At 42.6% G+C, this 14,920-nt stretch overlaps 1 protein-coding gene and 1 long non-coding RNA gene across 13 annotated transcripts in view; both read right to left on the bottom strand.

The window, feature by feature from the left end:
- Positions 1-34: 34 nt before the first annotated feature.
- On the bottom strand, positions 35-7,977 carry LOC145538757 (uncharacterized). Its single transcript, XR_014077226.1, has 2 exons — positions 7,852-7,977; positions 35-256 (listed from the first exon to the last, which is right to left on the bottom strand). It is a non-coding gene; the product is annotated as an uncharacterized LOC145538757 (long non-coding RNA).
- Positions 7,978-11,913: 3,936 nt separating this feature from the next.
- The window catches only part of IGF2BP2 (insulin like growth factor 2 mRNA binding protein 2), a 164,708-nt gene continuing 161,701 nt past the window's right edge, over positions 11,914-14,920 (bottom strand). For all 12 annotated transcript variants that reach the window (XR_014077225.1, XR_014077224.1, XM_081571379.1 and 9 more), the window contains one exon: positions 11,914-13,764. Coding sequence is in view for 10 of the 12 variants with exons in the window: in XM_081571379.1 (XP_081427505.1) it covers positions 13,672-13,764 (93 nt within the window). In the remaining 2 variants the exon portion in view is untranslated. The remainder of the gene's footprint in view (positions 13,765-14,920) is intronic.

Raw genomic sequence — 14,920 nt, forward strand, 5'->3', positions numbered from 1 at the left:
TTATTAGCATTAAAGACAGTGAGATAGATATGTGTGTGTGTGTGTATTTATTTATTTATTCCAGTAGCTTGGGGGTCTGCAAGAAAGGGGTAGTGAAACATTGTTTTTGTTTTGGCATGCCACATGGCTTGCGGGATCTTAGTTTTCCGATCAGGCAGGGGTTGAATCCGTGCCCTCTGCAGTGGAAGCGTGGAGTTGTAATCACTGGATCACCAGGGAATTCCCACCGTTGTTCTTTTTTTTTAGGCAGTCTCTCCTAAAGATTAATAAACAAGGGAAAAAACAACCACTGGTGAACAAATGTCTTTCTTTGACCTTTGAGCTAGAAGGAGAGTGGGAACATGTGGAAGATGTTTGGAAAGCCTCATATTCTACCTCAATTACCTGAGGCTATTAGAGCTTCTCATCTTTCTGTCCTCAGATCCTAACCACAATGTGGGGAAAGCCGTGTTGAATGGTGGATGTTTGCCTGCACTGTGAGGAGTTACTTGGTGCTCAGACCAAGGTGTGGGTGCAGGAAGAATGTATCCTTGGAGTTGCACTGAACCTCAGATACAAATAAATAAATATGATGGAGAAATTTAGCTTTGTAATAACCTTGGTACTATAGTTAAGCTACTGTTTAAACTGGCTTTTGTGAACTAATTGGGAACTTAATCTCTTTAGGATAGTTTCTTTAAGTACCCAATAAGTACCCAATATTCAATAGGTACCCAATATTCAAACAGATTTTTGGTACTTGTTTGTAAGTTGGGGATCTATGTGGCTGTATTGCTTTGATTTTTTTTTTTAATTTACCTAATATATACAAGAAGGGTTTGGGTGTTTTGAAATATGTGCTGACTTCCTCTGTTTACCAATAAGTTCATCTCATTAATTCAGTGAGTTTCAAAATATTTTGATTGCAACCCATAGCAATAAACGTATTTTATATTGTGACCAATATACATATGCATATATTTTAGGTGATTATAATATGTACATAAAAGTTCTATAAAAAATATTATCTTTACTACATGATAGTTTTCTTTTTTTATTATTAATTTGTTGATTTATTTTTTGCTGCACTGGGTCTTTGTTGCTGTGCACAGGCCTTTCTCTAGTTGCAGCAAGTGGGGGCTACTCTCTAGCTGTGGTGCACAGGCTTCTCATTGTGGTGGCTTCTCTTTTTGCAGAGCACAGGCTCTAAGGCATGTGGGCCTCAGTAGTTGCCATGTGGGCTCAAGAGTTGTGACCCGTGGGCTTGGTTGCCCTAAGGCATGAGGGATCTTCCTGGACCAGGGGTCCAACCCGTGTCCCCTACATTGGCAGTCAGATTCTTGACCAGTAGACCACCAGGGAAGTCCCTGATAGTTTTCTTTAAAAATAAAACAAAATTTTTTTAATGTGGGTTGTATCTAGCACATTGATTTCTCAACCCACTAATGAATAGAAATCCAGTTTGAAAAACACTGCTCTAAAATGAACTGACAGCAAGATGCAAATTATATTTAAAACTGTAAAGCTTGAGACCACAAAAATACGATAAATATGGGGTTGTTTTGAGATGAATCCATCTAAATCTAGGGAAACAGGCCAGTTTTCAGACCATCAGTGGAAATATGTGGTGTAAGCAATCCTTGTTCTTCAAGTTTTTACATTGGAATTCATAAAATACTTTTCAGTAGACGTCCTATTGAGTCTATGTAGGTTGTTAAACAAAGGTTCTATGGCTCAGTGAATGAGTGTACCATATCTTTTTCTCCTGGGGATGCATAGCAAATGTAACAAATTAAGATCTTAACCTAGTGTGTCTGAAAACTTGGACATTGACCCTTCTCTGTGTGACAACTTGGGGAGGTGTTTTGTGGAATACAGTTTGGCAACTGCCAGAGAAGTGACGTAGAGTTCTTGGAATCATATGCTTCAGATGTACATTCAGTACCCCATCTCCCCATCGCACCCCCCACCCCCATGCCCCCACCAAGCACACAAGTTTGTGTGCACTTCCTTAAAGGCATGTGCTGATCATAGTCTGTGGTACCACTTACAGTTTTCTTTATCTGTCATAGGTGTTCATAGTATAAAAATAAGCTACTGATAAAAGGTAGAGAATAAGAGTTCTGCAAACTCACCACCCAGAGTGAGTAACTCTTAACATTCTGGTGTATATCCTGAATTTTGGTATATACTCCTTCATGTTTGCATGAATAAATGTGTGTGTTGAACACGCTTGTGCAAGCAGATTTTTTTTGTTATTAACAAATAGGGAATCATACTATATATGTGGCTATATAGCCCCCTTTCCATAGTTGCTGTGTAGTTTTCCAGTTAATGGTTATAATCTAGTTGGTATTGTTAGACATACCATCTTGTAGTGTTTTGATTATTCTCTTATGAGAAATTCTTGGAATTCTAAATTAAAATTGCATATATATTTTTAAAAATCAGAGATAAAAATTACCCATTGGTATTTTGACTTTTCTTCTGGCATAGGCTGATAACTTGTATCTGCATTGATTTAAATTTTACAATTTTTTTTTTTTTTTTTAATTTTACAATATTTTTTATGTGTAGGTCTGGATAAGTTCATTCTGAGGGATTTCATGTCTCATTTTGGTGGACAATTTTATCTTTATCCAACTGCTTTACAAAAAATTTATTATGAAAATTTTAAGACACAATCACTACCTTTCAGCAGTTACTAAAATGTGTGGGTAATCTTGATTCACTTTTTTTTTTCCCCTGGAAGGGGAGGGTCTTTAAAGCAAACATGTCTTTCTACCAAAATACTGATGTCTCCCTAACATATAATAACTTAAAAAAAAAAAACCTTTGTAATTTTCACACCTAACAAAATTAGTAAGAATTTGCTAATAGCATTAATAGTTCATATTCAAATTTCCCTGATGATTAAAACTGTCTCATTATATTCTTCTAATCAGGATATATAGTCGGCTGAATGTGGCCCCCCAAAACATGTGTCCACATCCTTATCTTTGGAATCTGTGAATATTACCTTCTGTGACAAAAGATGTGATTGAAGATCTTGAGAAAAAGAATTTATCCTGGATTGTCTGAATAGGCCCTAAGTGCAATCACATGCCTTATAAGAAAGAAGCAGGCAGTTTTGAGATGAGTAAGGGAGGCATTGAAATGGGCCTTGGCAGTGTTTATTTTTATACCCATTTTTAGATGTAAACAAAATCTAGAAAAAGATACCCAAGTGTTAATGGTTGGCTGGACAGGCTGTGTTGCTTTCTGATTTATAAACTTGTGTTTGGAGGTTTTTTGTTTTTTTTTTTTTAAAGAAGAAACAGTAACTCTACAGAACAGAGACTGGAGTGATGCTCCTGCAAGCCCAGAAAGTCTGGAGCCACCAGAGCTGGAAGAGCCTTCAGAGGGAACCTGCCCCTGATGACACCTTCATTTCAGACTTCTGGCTCCAAAACTGAGAGAATCAATTTCTGCTGTTTAATCATCCATCAAATCTTTGGTAGTTAGAGCAGTCTCAGAACACTAATATGGGATCCAGTAAAAAGTACACATTGCCGTTAGTTATTATATCGCTTGAGTCTCTTTCATTCAGTAGTAATCCCTTTCCTTGTGCTATTATTAGAGAAACTGAGTGTTTTTGTGGAAAATTCCATTTCTAGATTTGGCTTATAGCTCCTTGGTGGTGGTTAACGGTTTCCTCTGTCTCTTTTATTTCAAGATCTAGAGGCTTGATCAGCTTCAGGTTGAATTTATTAGGCAAGGGTCCTTCATTATTTGTCTTACTGTATTTCATCACATGACACATAATGTCTGCTTGCTCCACTTACTGGTGCTAAGATCTCTAATTCAGGCTATGCTGCTGCTGCTAAGTTGCTTCAGTCGTGTCCGACTCTGTGCGACCCCTTAGACGGCAGCCCACAAGGCTCCCCCATCCCTGGGATTCTCCGGGCAAGAACACTGGAGTGGGTTGCCATTTCCTTCTCCAGTGCTTGAAAGGGAAAAGTGAAAGTGAAGTCGCTCAGTCGTGTCCGACTCTTAGCGACCCCCTGGACTGCAGCCTACCAGGCTCCTCCGTCCATGGTCTTTTCCAAGCAAGAGTACCGGAGTGGAGTGCCATTGCCTTCTCTGAATTCAGGCTGTGAGTTCCTATTTATCTTTCTCCTCTTGGTCTTAATTTTTTTTTAAACTTAATTGATGCTCTTTTATTAAGAGGTACAAAATGGTGATTTTCTAATTCTGTCATCCCTCTGTTAATTACTTTGAATTCTTCTATAAAATAAAAGTTCTAATCAACTAATTTGATTACCCTGAAATGTACTTCATCTAGGAAAAACATGATTTTAAGACATTTATTAATATAAAATATTAGCTATATATCCTGTGTTATACAATGTATCTATTCATTAGATTGTCTTTTTTTTTTTTTCTTATAGGTTTTTTGTTGTTGTTGATGGTTTCTTTTGATGTTTAAAACGTTTTAAGTTTAGTTAGGTCCTATTTGTTTATTTTTGCTTTTGTTTCTTTTGCTTTAGCAGGCAGATCCAAAATAACATTGGCTCTGATTTATGTCCAAGAGTGTTCTGCCTGTATTTTCTTTTAGAAGTTTATGGTTTCTAGTTTTACATGTAGGGCTTAGTTAATTTTGAGTTTATTTTTATGTGAGAATATGTTCTAATTTCATGCTTTTACATACAACTGTCCAGTTTTCTCAGCACCACTTATGGAAGAGATTGTCTTTTCTCCATTGTGTATTCTTGCCTCTTTTGTTGTAGATTAACCAACTATATGTGTGTAGATTTATTTCTGGGCTCTTTTCGTTCCACTGATCCATGTGTCTGTTGTTGTACCAATACCATTCCCTGGTAGCTCAGATGGTAAAGAATCTGCCTGCAATGCAGGAGACCTGGGTTCGATTCCTGGGTTGGGAAGAACCTCTGGAGAAGGGAATGGCAACCCACTCCAGTATTCTTGCCTGGAAAATCCCATGGACAGAGGAGCCTGGCGGGCTATAATCCATGAGGTCACAAAGAGTCAGACATGACTGAGTGACTAACAACTCGATTACTGTAGCTTTATGTATAGTCTGAGTCAAGGAGCAAGATACCTCTGACTCTGTTCTTCCTTTTCAAGATTGATAGGGATTGCACTGAATCTATAGATTGTCTTGGATATATGGTCATTTTGACAATACAGTAAGTCTACTGCACACGAATCTTCAAATGTGAACTTTAAAAGTTGTGAATACCGGTTCTCAGCCATCAGGCATGAGTGAAATTGCAGCTTGCCCTCCATCTTCTGTTGCTGACAGTCCTTCAGCTCTACTGTCTTCCACCTCCTCCCTCTCCTCCAGTCTTGACTGTTTACTCAATGCCAGCTCCTGTATGCCAGCTGTTGTACTGCACTACTGTACTTTTCAAGGTACTGTACTATAAGATTAAAAATGTTTAGTTTTGTATTTTTATGTACATTTTATTTAAAACTGACTTTTTTTGGAGGCGGTAGGGCTGGACTGCACAGCCTGTTGGATCTTAGTTCCCTGACCAGGGATTGAACCCAAGTCCCAGCAGTGATGGTGTCAAGTCTTAACCACTGGACCACCAGGGAATTCCCCAAAACATCTAACTTCTCCCTTTGTTCATCCATTTTTCCCCATTTTTGGTCATCTTTGGTAGGGCCATGTCATGTGGCTGGCTACAGAACTCCAAGGGGCACTGGGCTAGCGGTGGCTCTTGGGCAGAGCCGGGTTTAGCAGGAGTGGTTGCACAGTCAGTGTTCCTAAATATTGTGTTGGCTGGCTGGTGGGTGGGGCCAGTCCCTGAAATGGCTTGCTTTGGGTTCTGGGGTGTCTGAGGGCTAGTGCTGACCTCCTGGGGTGTGGGGCTGGCTCCTAGAGTGGCTGGCTGAGTAGGCCATGGTGTCTCAGGGGGTGTTGGTCTTCTGATGGAAAGGGCTAGTGCTTGGGTCTCCTGGGCCTGTGCTCCCTGCTGGTGTGTTGTCTCGTTCCTGACAAGGCAGGCTACGGGGCCCTGTGGTTCTCTTCCTGCCATCCACCCACTGGTGGGGTCAGGATCCCAGAGACACTGTGCTGGTGCCCACCCACCAGGGCATGAAACTGGATCATAGGGTTAGTGTTGGCCCACTGGTGGGCAGAGCTGGGTCCCAGGTCTCTGCCTGCAGGGTCTTGAGTCTCATACCTGTGTACTGGGTGTCTGGGGTCCTCTGGTGGACAGGGCTGTGTCCAGGGGCATCTATGGGCTAAGGGGTTCTTAAGGCAGCCTGGCTGCCCATGGTGGGGCTGTGTCCCCACCTGGCTAGTCACTTGACCTGAAGTGTCCCAGTACTTGTGTCTACAGACTGGTGGGCGGGAGTGGGGCTGGTTCCCGAGGCTGATAAGCTAGAATGAGGATTCCAAAAGGGCACTCGCCAGCACCAGTGATCCCATGGTAGAAGGACCACTCAAAGACAGCTGCTGCCAGCGTCTGTCCCCAGGGTGAGCTACAGTTGCTCCCTGCCTCTCCAGGAGACTCCAGGTTCAGTAGATGGGTGTGACCCAGGCTCCTTTTTAGATTACTGCTTCTGCCCTGGGTCTTGGAGTGTGTGTTTGTGTGTGCCCTTCAAGAGTGTAGTCTATTTCCCACAGCCCTGCAGAGCTCCCCAAAGTAAGCCCCACTAACCTTCAGTGCCAGACATTCTGGGGGGCTCATCTTCTCAGTGTTGAGCTTGTTGTTGAGCTTGATGTGGGGCTTAGACTCCTTGCTCCTTGGGGAGAACCTCTGCAATTGTAATTAACCTCCCATTTGTGGGTCACCCACCCAGGGGTATGAGTCTTGACTATAATGCAACTCTGCTCCTCCTACCCCTCTCGTTGTGGTTCCTTCCTTGTATCCTTAGTTGTAAATCTTTTCTGCTAGACTTCTGGTTTTTCTCATTCAAAATTGTTCTGCAAATTGTAATTTTGCAGTGCCCATGAGAGGAGGTGAGCCCAGTCTTCCTACTCCTCCTTGGCTGAGCCCTATGATGTTTTGATTCATTTTATTATTTTTGATGTTCAAATTACACCATTTTAAGTTCCAGTGTCCCTTTGACAGAATCCCACAAGTCTGATTTTGAACACTTCCTGCTTAATTGGTATGATAAAGGCCCATCTTACACATTTCCTGTCCTAGACCTGGAGCTGGCCATTTAGTAAAGGGTTTATTTTAGAAATTTTAGAGATCAGAATTTGGGCACTATTAATGCTGATTATCATTGGATTATTGGTCTTTCTAGGACTTTACAACAGATTAGGGAAGACTTGTTTTACTGATTTTAAGTTCAAATTAAGATTTTAAGGTTTTTTATTTTACACTGTAATATTAAAAATTTTGATTGTTAACAACATCAACATAATTATTCATTTTGCCCTGTGAAATACAATAATTCAAAACATTAATACCAGCATAACAAATAACAAGGCCACTAAATACAATTTGTTTCCTTTGTAATTCTCTTTATTTGTAAACAATATTCCACTAGAGAATCACAGTGAAAATCACTCTAATTTTTAAGATCACTTGATGTAGTTTTTTCCTGAATGATTATGCCATCAAGTTGATACATAGTTTGATTTATTGGATTTATTTGCTTTTGCTGTTTATGGATTTGCTTCTTGCTTATGTTTTTAAATTATGTAATACGTAAACATTAGTCCAAGAGCAAAACTGTGGAATAAAGAATGTTCACAGTTTTGCCTTTCTTTTTCCCTATGTAGATAATTTTGTTTTAGCTTCTAACTGTCCCCTTTTAGGGGGAAAAATACACACACACACACACACACACACACACACATATATATTTCTTTTTTAACAGTAAAAACAGCATATTAAAACTACTTACGCTTCTTGATTTTGTTTTTTAAACTTAATTTATTCTTGATGTTACTCCTCATTCTTCTGTTCCTTTTACGGCTTCATAATAATCCATTGTTTCAGGGTGCTGTGGTTCATTACCAGTCCCCTCACGATGGATGTTTAGGCTCTCAATCTTTTTCTGTTACAAATAATGCTGCATTGCATGTGCCTTGTTCATGTCACTTTCTATTTCTGCTAACACATTATCTTTGGGATAGCTTCCTAGAAGTGGGATTGCTGGGTCAAATGTCTAGCATGTGTAATTTGCCAAATTTTCCTCCCCAGGAGTAGCATCGTTTTATATAACACAAAGCCTAAAATATTTACTCTCTTACTGTTCACAGAAAAGGGCTGTCAACCCCTGCCTTACAGCATTGTACTCCTTAGCGTCCAGCCACCGTCTGGAGAGCATGGAGAGGGTAATGAGCTGGGCCCAGGAGTGGCAGAGACCACTTCAGCTCCCATTCCTTTGGCTAGAACTCAGCGTCATGTTCATACAGTACTGCTTGGGTAAACTAGGATACAGTCTGGGTGGGGGCCTCAGTAAGAGACTGTGGATTTTTGTTTGCCGCTAGCACAGTACTACAGTTATCAAGTTTTGTTCTATTTATGACCCTTTCATTCTCCCCTCTTCCCCCGCCCCCCAGTGTCCCCATATACATTTTACACATTTTTTGGTCTTTGTTAACAAAATGTGTATTTTGGAACTTTATTATTATGATAACTATTTTGCTTCCTCTCCAAGGATAATTTTTGGTATTTAAATTGTTTTAAATGGAGTTATAATTCAGCTCTAAATTTATACTTACAACTTAAATATTTAATTGGTTTCATTGCTCACATCTAGTTTAAACATGAGTTTCATTTGGCTTCATTTTTAGTTAGAAATATTTTCATATACTTATTTACAGGAGAAAGATAGAGTACTTTTATCTGAATCCTTGCATATAGGAATTCTTCTGAAGTTTTCACACATGGAGAACTTGACTGGGTATAAAAATTCTTGAGTCATGGCCCTTTTTCTCCTCAAAACTAGCTTTCTGGCTTTTAGTAATGGAACAGAGATAGATGAAACTAGCTTCATTTCTGTTTGTTGTTTTGTAAGTAACTTTTTCAGAGGGAAGGGGGTCTGTATCCAATTAGAATTTTAGTTCTATCCAAAAGGTATGCCAAATCTATCTAGATCTCTAGTTTTTGCATGGTTGTATTAAGAGGTTAGTTTGTTGCTATAGAAAGGCCATATTAACAGTGGCTTAAGAAAGATCAGATTTTCTATCTCACATACCAGTTTAAACCTAAGCAGCCTAGCACTGGCATGATTATGGGAGCTTTCCTTGACACTTGGCTTTTGTGTCTTAAGATGGCTGTCCCAGCTCCAGCATGGCTCTCATCTCCACATCTGCACTCCATCCAGTGGGAAGGGGGAAGTGGTGGGTGCATCTTGGAGATGGCAAGTATGTATTTTCCTGTCTTTTTAAAAAGTGGTTCCGTCAAAATAGACCATGCCGTGCATTGAAGGTTTCCCATTCTAATGCTGTAAAGCTTATAATTATTGTTGATTTCCCTTGCTTTTTGGTGTTTAGCTGTTTTTGTTGTGAGTCTGTTTTATTCTTGATGTTTAATGAGAAATAGAGGCCATTTTTTGACTTGGAAGTCCCTTCTTATACATCAGTTAGAATCAGAGACTTTGTGTTCGAACTTTTATGTTACCGATGAGGAGACAGGCCTCCAAGAGGCTATGAGGTATACAGTTATTTAGCTAGTGTACTGGGCAAGCAGGGAGCAGATATCTGGGCCTGGGCTCTCTTGTTCTCCTGATGAGAACGTGAGACCTGTAAAGATCCGGTACAAGGTAAGGGACACCCATCTCTGAGTTCAGCCTGCCCCAGAGCAGAGCCGAGCTGCACCCTAGTAAGCTTTCTTCACAGCCTCTTGCTCTGTTTGCTGAGCAAGGCCTGCCATGCTGATAAGCAGTTGCTGTGGCTTTCGAGGGTGTAGGATGCAGGAGCTGGGGGCTGTATTCCTTCACAGTATGATTTTTCAGAGCTGAGAGAAAGCAAGCCCTAGAGATGAAGGATGACTGGAGGAACTGAGAGAAGGGAGGACAAGGCAGCTGTCTTTAGGCATTAAGGAGTTGTCTTAAGTAATGTGGAGCAGGTTGGGCATGTGATGGTTGTAGGGTGAGCAGATTTCCCACCAGGAGAAGACAGATCTATGAGGCTAGGCTGTGCAGCGACATAACTGCCTTAGAAGTTGGGGTTCCCCTCACTGGTGGGTGACTGGGCACTGGAAAGAGTTTAAAGGACACTACTCCTTATTAGGAAAGTGGATCAAATTACCCCAATAGTCCTTTCCCAGTACTGCTGTGCTGTGAATGTAGAGTTGAGAATAGGTTTTGCCAGGTTCAGTGAGGGTGACTGGAAGTAGTTTTATGGCTGTTGGAGGATCAGGGGCATTCAGGAGTCACGGACGTCAGGGAATCTTTCATATTGGAAATGGTTGAGATTATAGATAAACTGGGATAGGGATCAGATTGAGTTTGGTTTTACAGTTTGCCCTGATCATCAGAAGTTATTGGAGGCAAATGGGGATATTCTTCACTTTATTGTCAGCCACATCCGAGAAAGAAGATTAGATCCTAAAATGGGAGCGGAGCAAACCAAGAACCCTGGATCCCTGCTTTTACAAGAGAATACAGAAGGATCAAGGTCGAGTTAGAATATTGTTTTGTTCCATGAGGTTTCAACTGACCTTGCCAGCCAAATCAGTCAGAACAAGAGCTGTTAAGAGAACTCATTACTTCTAGAAAGACAGTGACTTTATGTGGCTGATGTGAACTAGAATAGAAAATGAACTCGCATATGCTAAGTCTCAAGTTTTTAATTCACCAACACTTTAAGGGGAATGTAGAGAGGAAATAAAAGGCAGCAACTGACAGTAAACATCAGGGGATTCACTAGCAGTGTTGTTAAATATTAGCAGCAGCAGGTCAAAGAAATCTCCATTAGGCTTTAAGACAGTAAAAGATTTCAGTGCACTTACAGTTTAGGTTCTGGGCTTCTCTCATCATCGTTCACATGAATGTCCCTCCGCAGGGTGCATGAATATGCCAGATATGCCAAGTGCTTTCCATACTCCTTAAGTCCTTGTCCCATCTCTGTCTAGTCAATCACCGAGTCATTTACATCCTAGTTGATGCCTAGTTCCCCTGCTTCCCTTAGAAGTCCAGTGTTTCTTTCCACCCTTGCTTCCTGTCCTGTTAAGATGCCTTCTGTCTAGCGCTTATCATTTCCTTTCTTTGTTGAAACCTCTCCAAACATCTAACTCTTCTATTGATCCTTTTTCTTAAGTTCTCCCTCTGTGCTGGAGTCCTCTTCTAATTTGCAAACAGCCTTTTCCATCCTTCCTTTCCATGGCTCCGTGTTGGAGCAAGCGAGATTCTCCAGAGAGAATAGGCAGAGTAGGAGAGAAACTAAGCAGGATAGAAGGGATGTTCAGGCCTACACACCACGTCTCCTAAAATACTTAACAGGGCTTCTGTGGAAGGGTGGGGTGAAGGAAGTACCTTGTCCTTTCTGTTGCCAGGCATGTTATGTCTCTTCCTTTCCCTCACACAAAAATAAGCTCTTTCCCTGGCCAGGCTTAAAAGAGGCCTTTCTTTAAGAGAAGGGTTGGCCTTACCTAGTTACTACATAGTCAGTATCCAGCCCTCTAGTTCTGTGGTTCTCAAACTTCAGTGCACATTGGAGTCACCCAGAGAGCTCCCTGAAACACCCACTGTCCACCCTCAGAATTTCCGACTCAAGGTGGACCCCAAGAGTCTGCATTTCCAACAAGTTCCCAGGTGATACTGATGCTGCTGGTCCGAACACCACTGACCTAGTGTAGCTTCTCCCTGAGACTGGCCTGGAGAAGCCAGCCTCCTCAGTGTAGTTTCCCAGTCCTGACGGCACATGCCACCCGTTTTCCCACAGTCCCCTCAGGCAGAACTCAGCTGATGCCTAGGCGTGGGCAATACTTGGTAAAATAAGAGACCGAGACACCAGGATCTGGTTAGCTGGATATATTTCTTTTTTTTGTTTGTTTTTGTTTTTGTCACAGAACACTGTTTGCAGTAGAGGAAACTGGCATTGCAGTCTGGTGGTAAAATGGCTTGTTCACATAAACCAGTACATGTTCATCCTTTAGCGCAAAAAGCCCTAATGGCGCGTACCCTATTGAAATTCAGGACATCTCCAATCTTTTCTCTCTCTGTTTTTCTTTGTCATCTTTTTTTTAATAAGCATTTTCAAGGTTTGTCCAAAAGAAGGCCATATAGGTTCTTGGCTAGCGGAAGACAATTCAGAACAGTTGTTGCACACTTGGACTGTCACCTTCTCCAGGCTGGCAGTTGATATTTTTTTTTCCAACTCATTTTTATTAAAAAAATAAAAAAATGCTCCAACTATCAGTTTTACAAAATCTCTAAGGGAAACACAAGAGCAAGGTGCTGAGGTAAAAAACACCTGAGGTAGCTTTTTTTTGTGTGTTTTTCTCGTTAAAAAAATCTGTAAATTTAACGCCCTGGGCCAACGACCTCGTGTAAATTGCTATTTTCCTCCATATTTTTTTAAAAAGAAAGAAATCATTTCGTTGAATATTGATGGCTTATACACCAAAATGTAAAAAGACAAAATACATTCTTTCTTTGTGGAATCTTTCTTTTGTTTGTTTGGTTGGTTTGATGGGTTCCTGTTTTCCTCTTCCAAAATGCTAGGACAAGTACCATTGACTCTTGTTGTTTTGAGTAACCAAGTGTAAGTTGAGGCTGGTTTGTGTGTTTCGCTTTTGTTCCTTTTGTGTGATGTGATACTCAGAGCACTGCTTTGCCTGGGGGGTGCGTAGATATGGGAATTGAGACAGAGGGATGAGGGAATTAAAAAGAATGGGGATGGACAAGACAGGGAGGGAGGGGGGTGGGGGAGAGATAAACAGAGAGAGACAGAGAATTATATAGCAGTATGCAAAAACCAGTTTAAAACCTGTGAAGCAAAGAGAAATGGGTGTGAGAGTTAGACAGGGATGAAGAGAGACAGAGTTTCCTCTTCAGAGAGACGGTATCCCTTCTGTTGACATACACAGGTGATCCAGAACTGCCGTGAGTGTCCTTTCGATGAGATTTCCCTCCAGGTGAATTTTGTGTGGGTGGCCTTGAAGTTCCTTACTAAACCATTAGACCTCCCAGAGGATGACTTTATTCTTTAAAGTCTAGAAAAGCCTGCTTTCTCTTGAAAAAGAAAAAAGAATTAATAATTGATTAAAAAAAATGGGAGTTAGTTGAGTTATTTGATATATTATTTCTAAAATATATTAACGCCGCAGGCACCCTGTGTAACCCACAGGCCACATATCTTAACATCTTTCCCTTCTAATATGTACATACATGTACAGAGACAATTTTCCACAAAAAGAAAAGGGTGTGAATTTTGCTTTGATTTGAACACATTCACCTATGTTAGTTCAACTAAAAGGGATAGCGTGGTGGGAGTTGAGAGATCCGAGTGGATGGTGAAGTGGATGGCTGGGAAGCCTGCAGAGGCCCCGGGGGGAGGCGGGAGGCTGGGCCTCGACACAGTTGCCCTCCCGCCTCCCTTCCTGCCCCCCGGATTCTCAGGGCCTCTGCAGAGCCCCTGGTGCCTCCGCAGACTTCTCATTCCTCAGGATGGTCTTTGGTTTGCTCCCGATCTGGCTGGCTGTGTTTGGTCTCATTCTGTCAGGTGTTGGAAGGGCTACATTCATCCGTTGTTTGCTGGTGCCTGTGGGAGCCTCACTTGCTGCGCTGTGAGGCGACTCCCTGAGGATATTTCTGCTCCTGCTGCTTCACCTGCTGTACAATTTCCCTGATCTTGCGCTGTGCAGTCTGCAGCAAGGGAGAGGAAGGGGATGGGGGGAGAAAAGGAACCCAGTTCTGAGGACAGGCAGAGGGGGGTGGGGGAGCGGGCTTGGGACTTGGGGAGAGGAGGTGGTAACCTCAGAGAAGCGTCATCTGGACTCTACTGCAGTTAAGTGGCAGAGTTACCCACCCCCACCCCAAGGCTGCTGGGTGGAAGGTAAGAAAGTGGAATCCCAGGAACCACAACCAGGGGCATCAGTGACTCAGGACCCTGCAGAGGTCAGATAACATCGTCCCTCCCAGCTACACTCGCTCTAGTGTCCAATGCTGGCCCCCATCCCCCTGCCTTCCTAGAGTGTGGTGTATAGCGGGGATATGACAGTCAATGGCATGGGGAGAAAGTGAGAAACTGGCCCAGACACTAATGCCACCCTGAAAAAGTGGAGAAGACACATGAACCCACACCTGCCCCCTCACCCACCCTGGTGCTCCTTCTGCAGGGAGAGCCCTGCCACTGAGACCTGTGCCCAGGGCTGGAAGGGGAAAGCCACAGGGGTGGCATGGCCGGGCTCTGACTGTAGGAGTCTCAGGTGCCCGTGGGTCATGGGGCTGCAGCAGCATTGCAGGGCCTGGCAAAGCACGGCATTGGGAGCGTGGGCTAACACCCAGACACACTTGCCGTGTCAGCGGAGACCGCCTCTGCTCCTTCAGGATGGAGACTGGATTGCTTTATCCCACCCCTACCCCATCCATAACAAAGCATTAGAAAGAACCAGGTCACATGATGCTGAGGGGCTGGCCCTTCTGACTGGACCAGCAGCAGCTGTGTGGCGCTCTGAGTCCTAATGAGGGGTGTGTCATGCAGCAGAGGAGAGGAAAGAGAAACACGGGTCTCCTGGGATGAGCGTTTAACCTGTAATAGTGTAATTGTGGCACCCAGGCTGGTCCTCAGGGCCCAAGGGTGACCCTTTCTGGTAAGTAACTCCCAGCAGGGAAAGGCTGTGACTGAGGCCTGGGCAGGAGGAAGAGGGAATGCAAGAGCTCACAGTCCAGCATTTGAGAGGCTGAACTGTACTCGCTTGATTCCAAAGCTCTACGCCCTTCCTCAGCCTCCTCTAGCAGAGCCGGGAAAGCAGCAGTAAGCTGAGGAACGGTCGCCCCTGCCCTGTTCCAACTGTGCATG

The sequence above is a fragment of the Giraffa tippelskirchi genome, chromosome 2 (genome assembly GCF_054371585.1).
Source record: "Giraffa tippelskirchi isolate mGirTip1 chromosome 2, T2T-mGirTip1v1.2.pri, whole genome shotgun sequence".
NCBI lineage: Eukaryota > Metazoa > Chordata > Mammalia > Artiodactyla > Giraffidae > Giraffa > Giraffa tippelskirchi.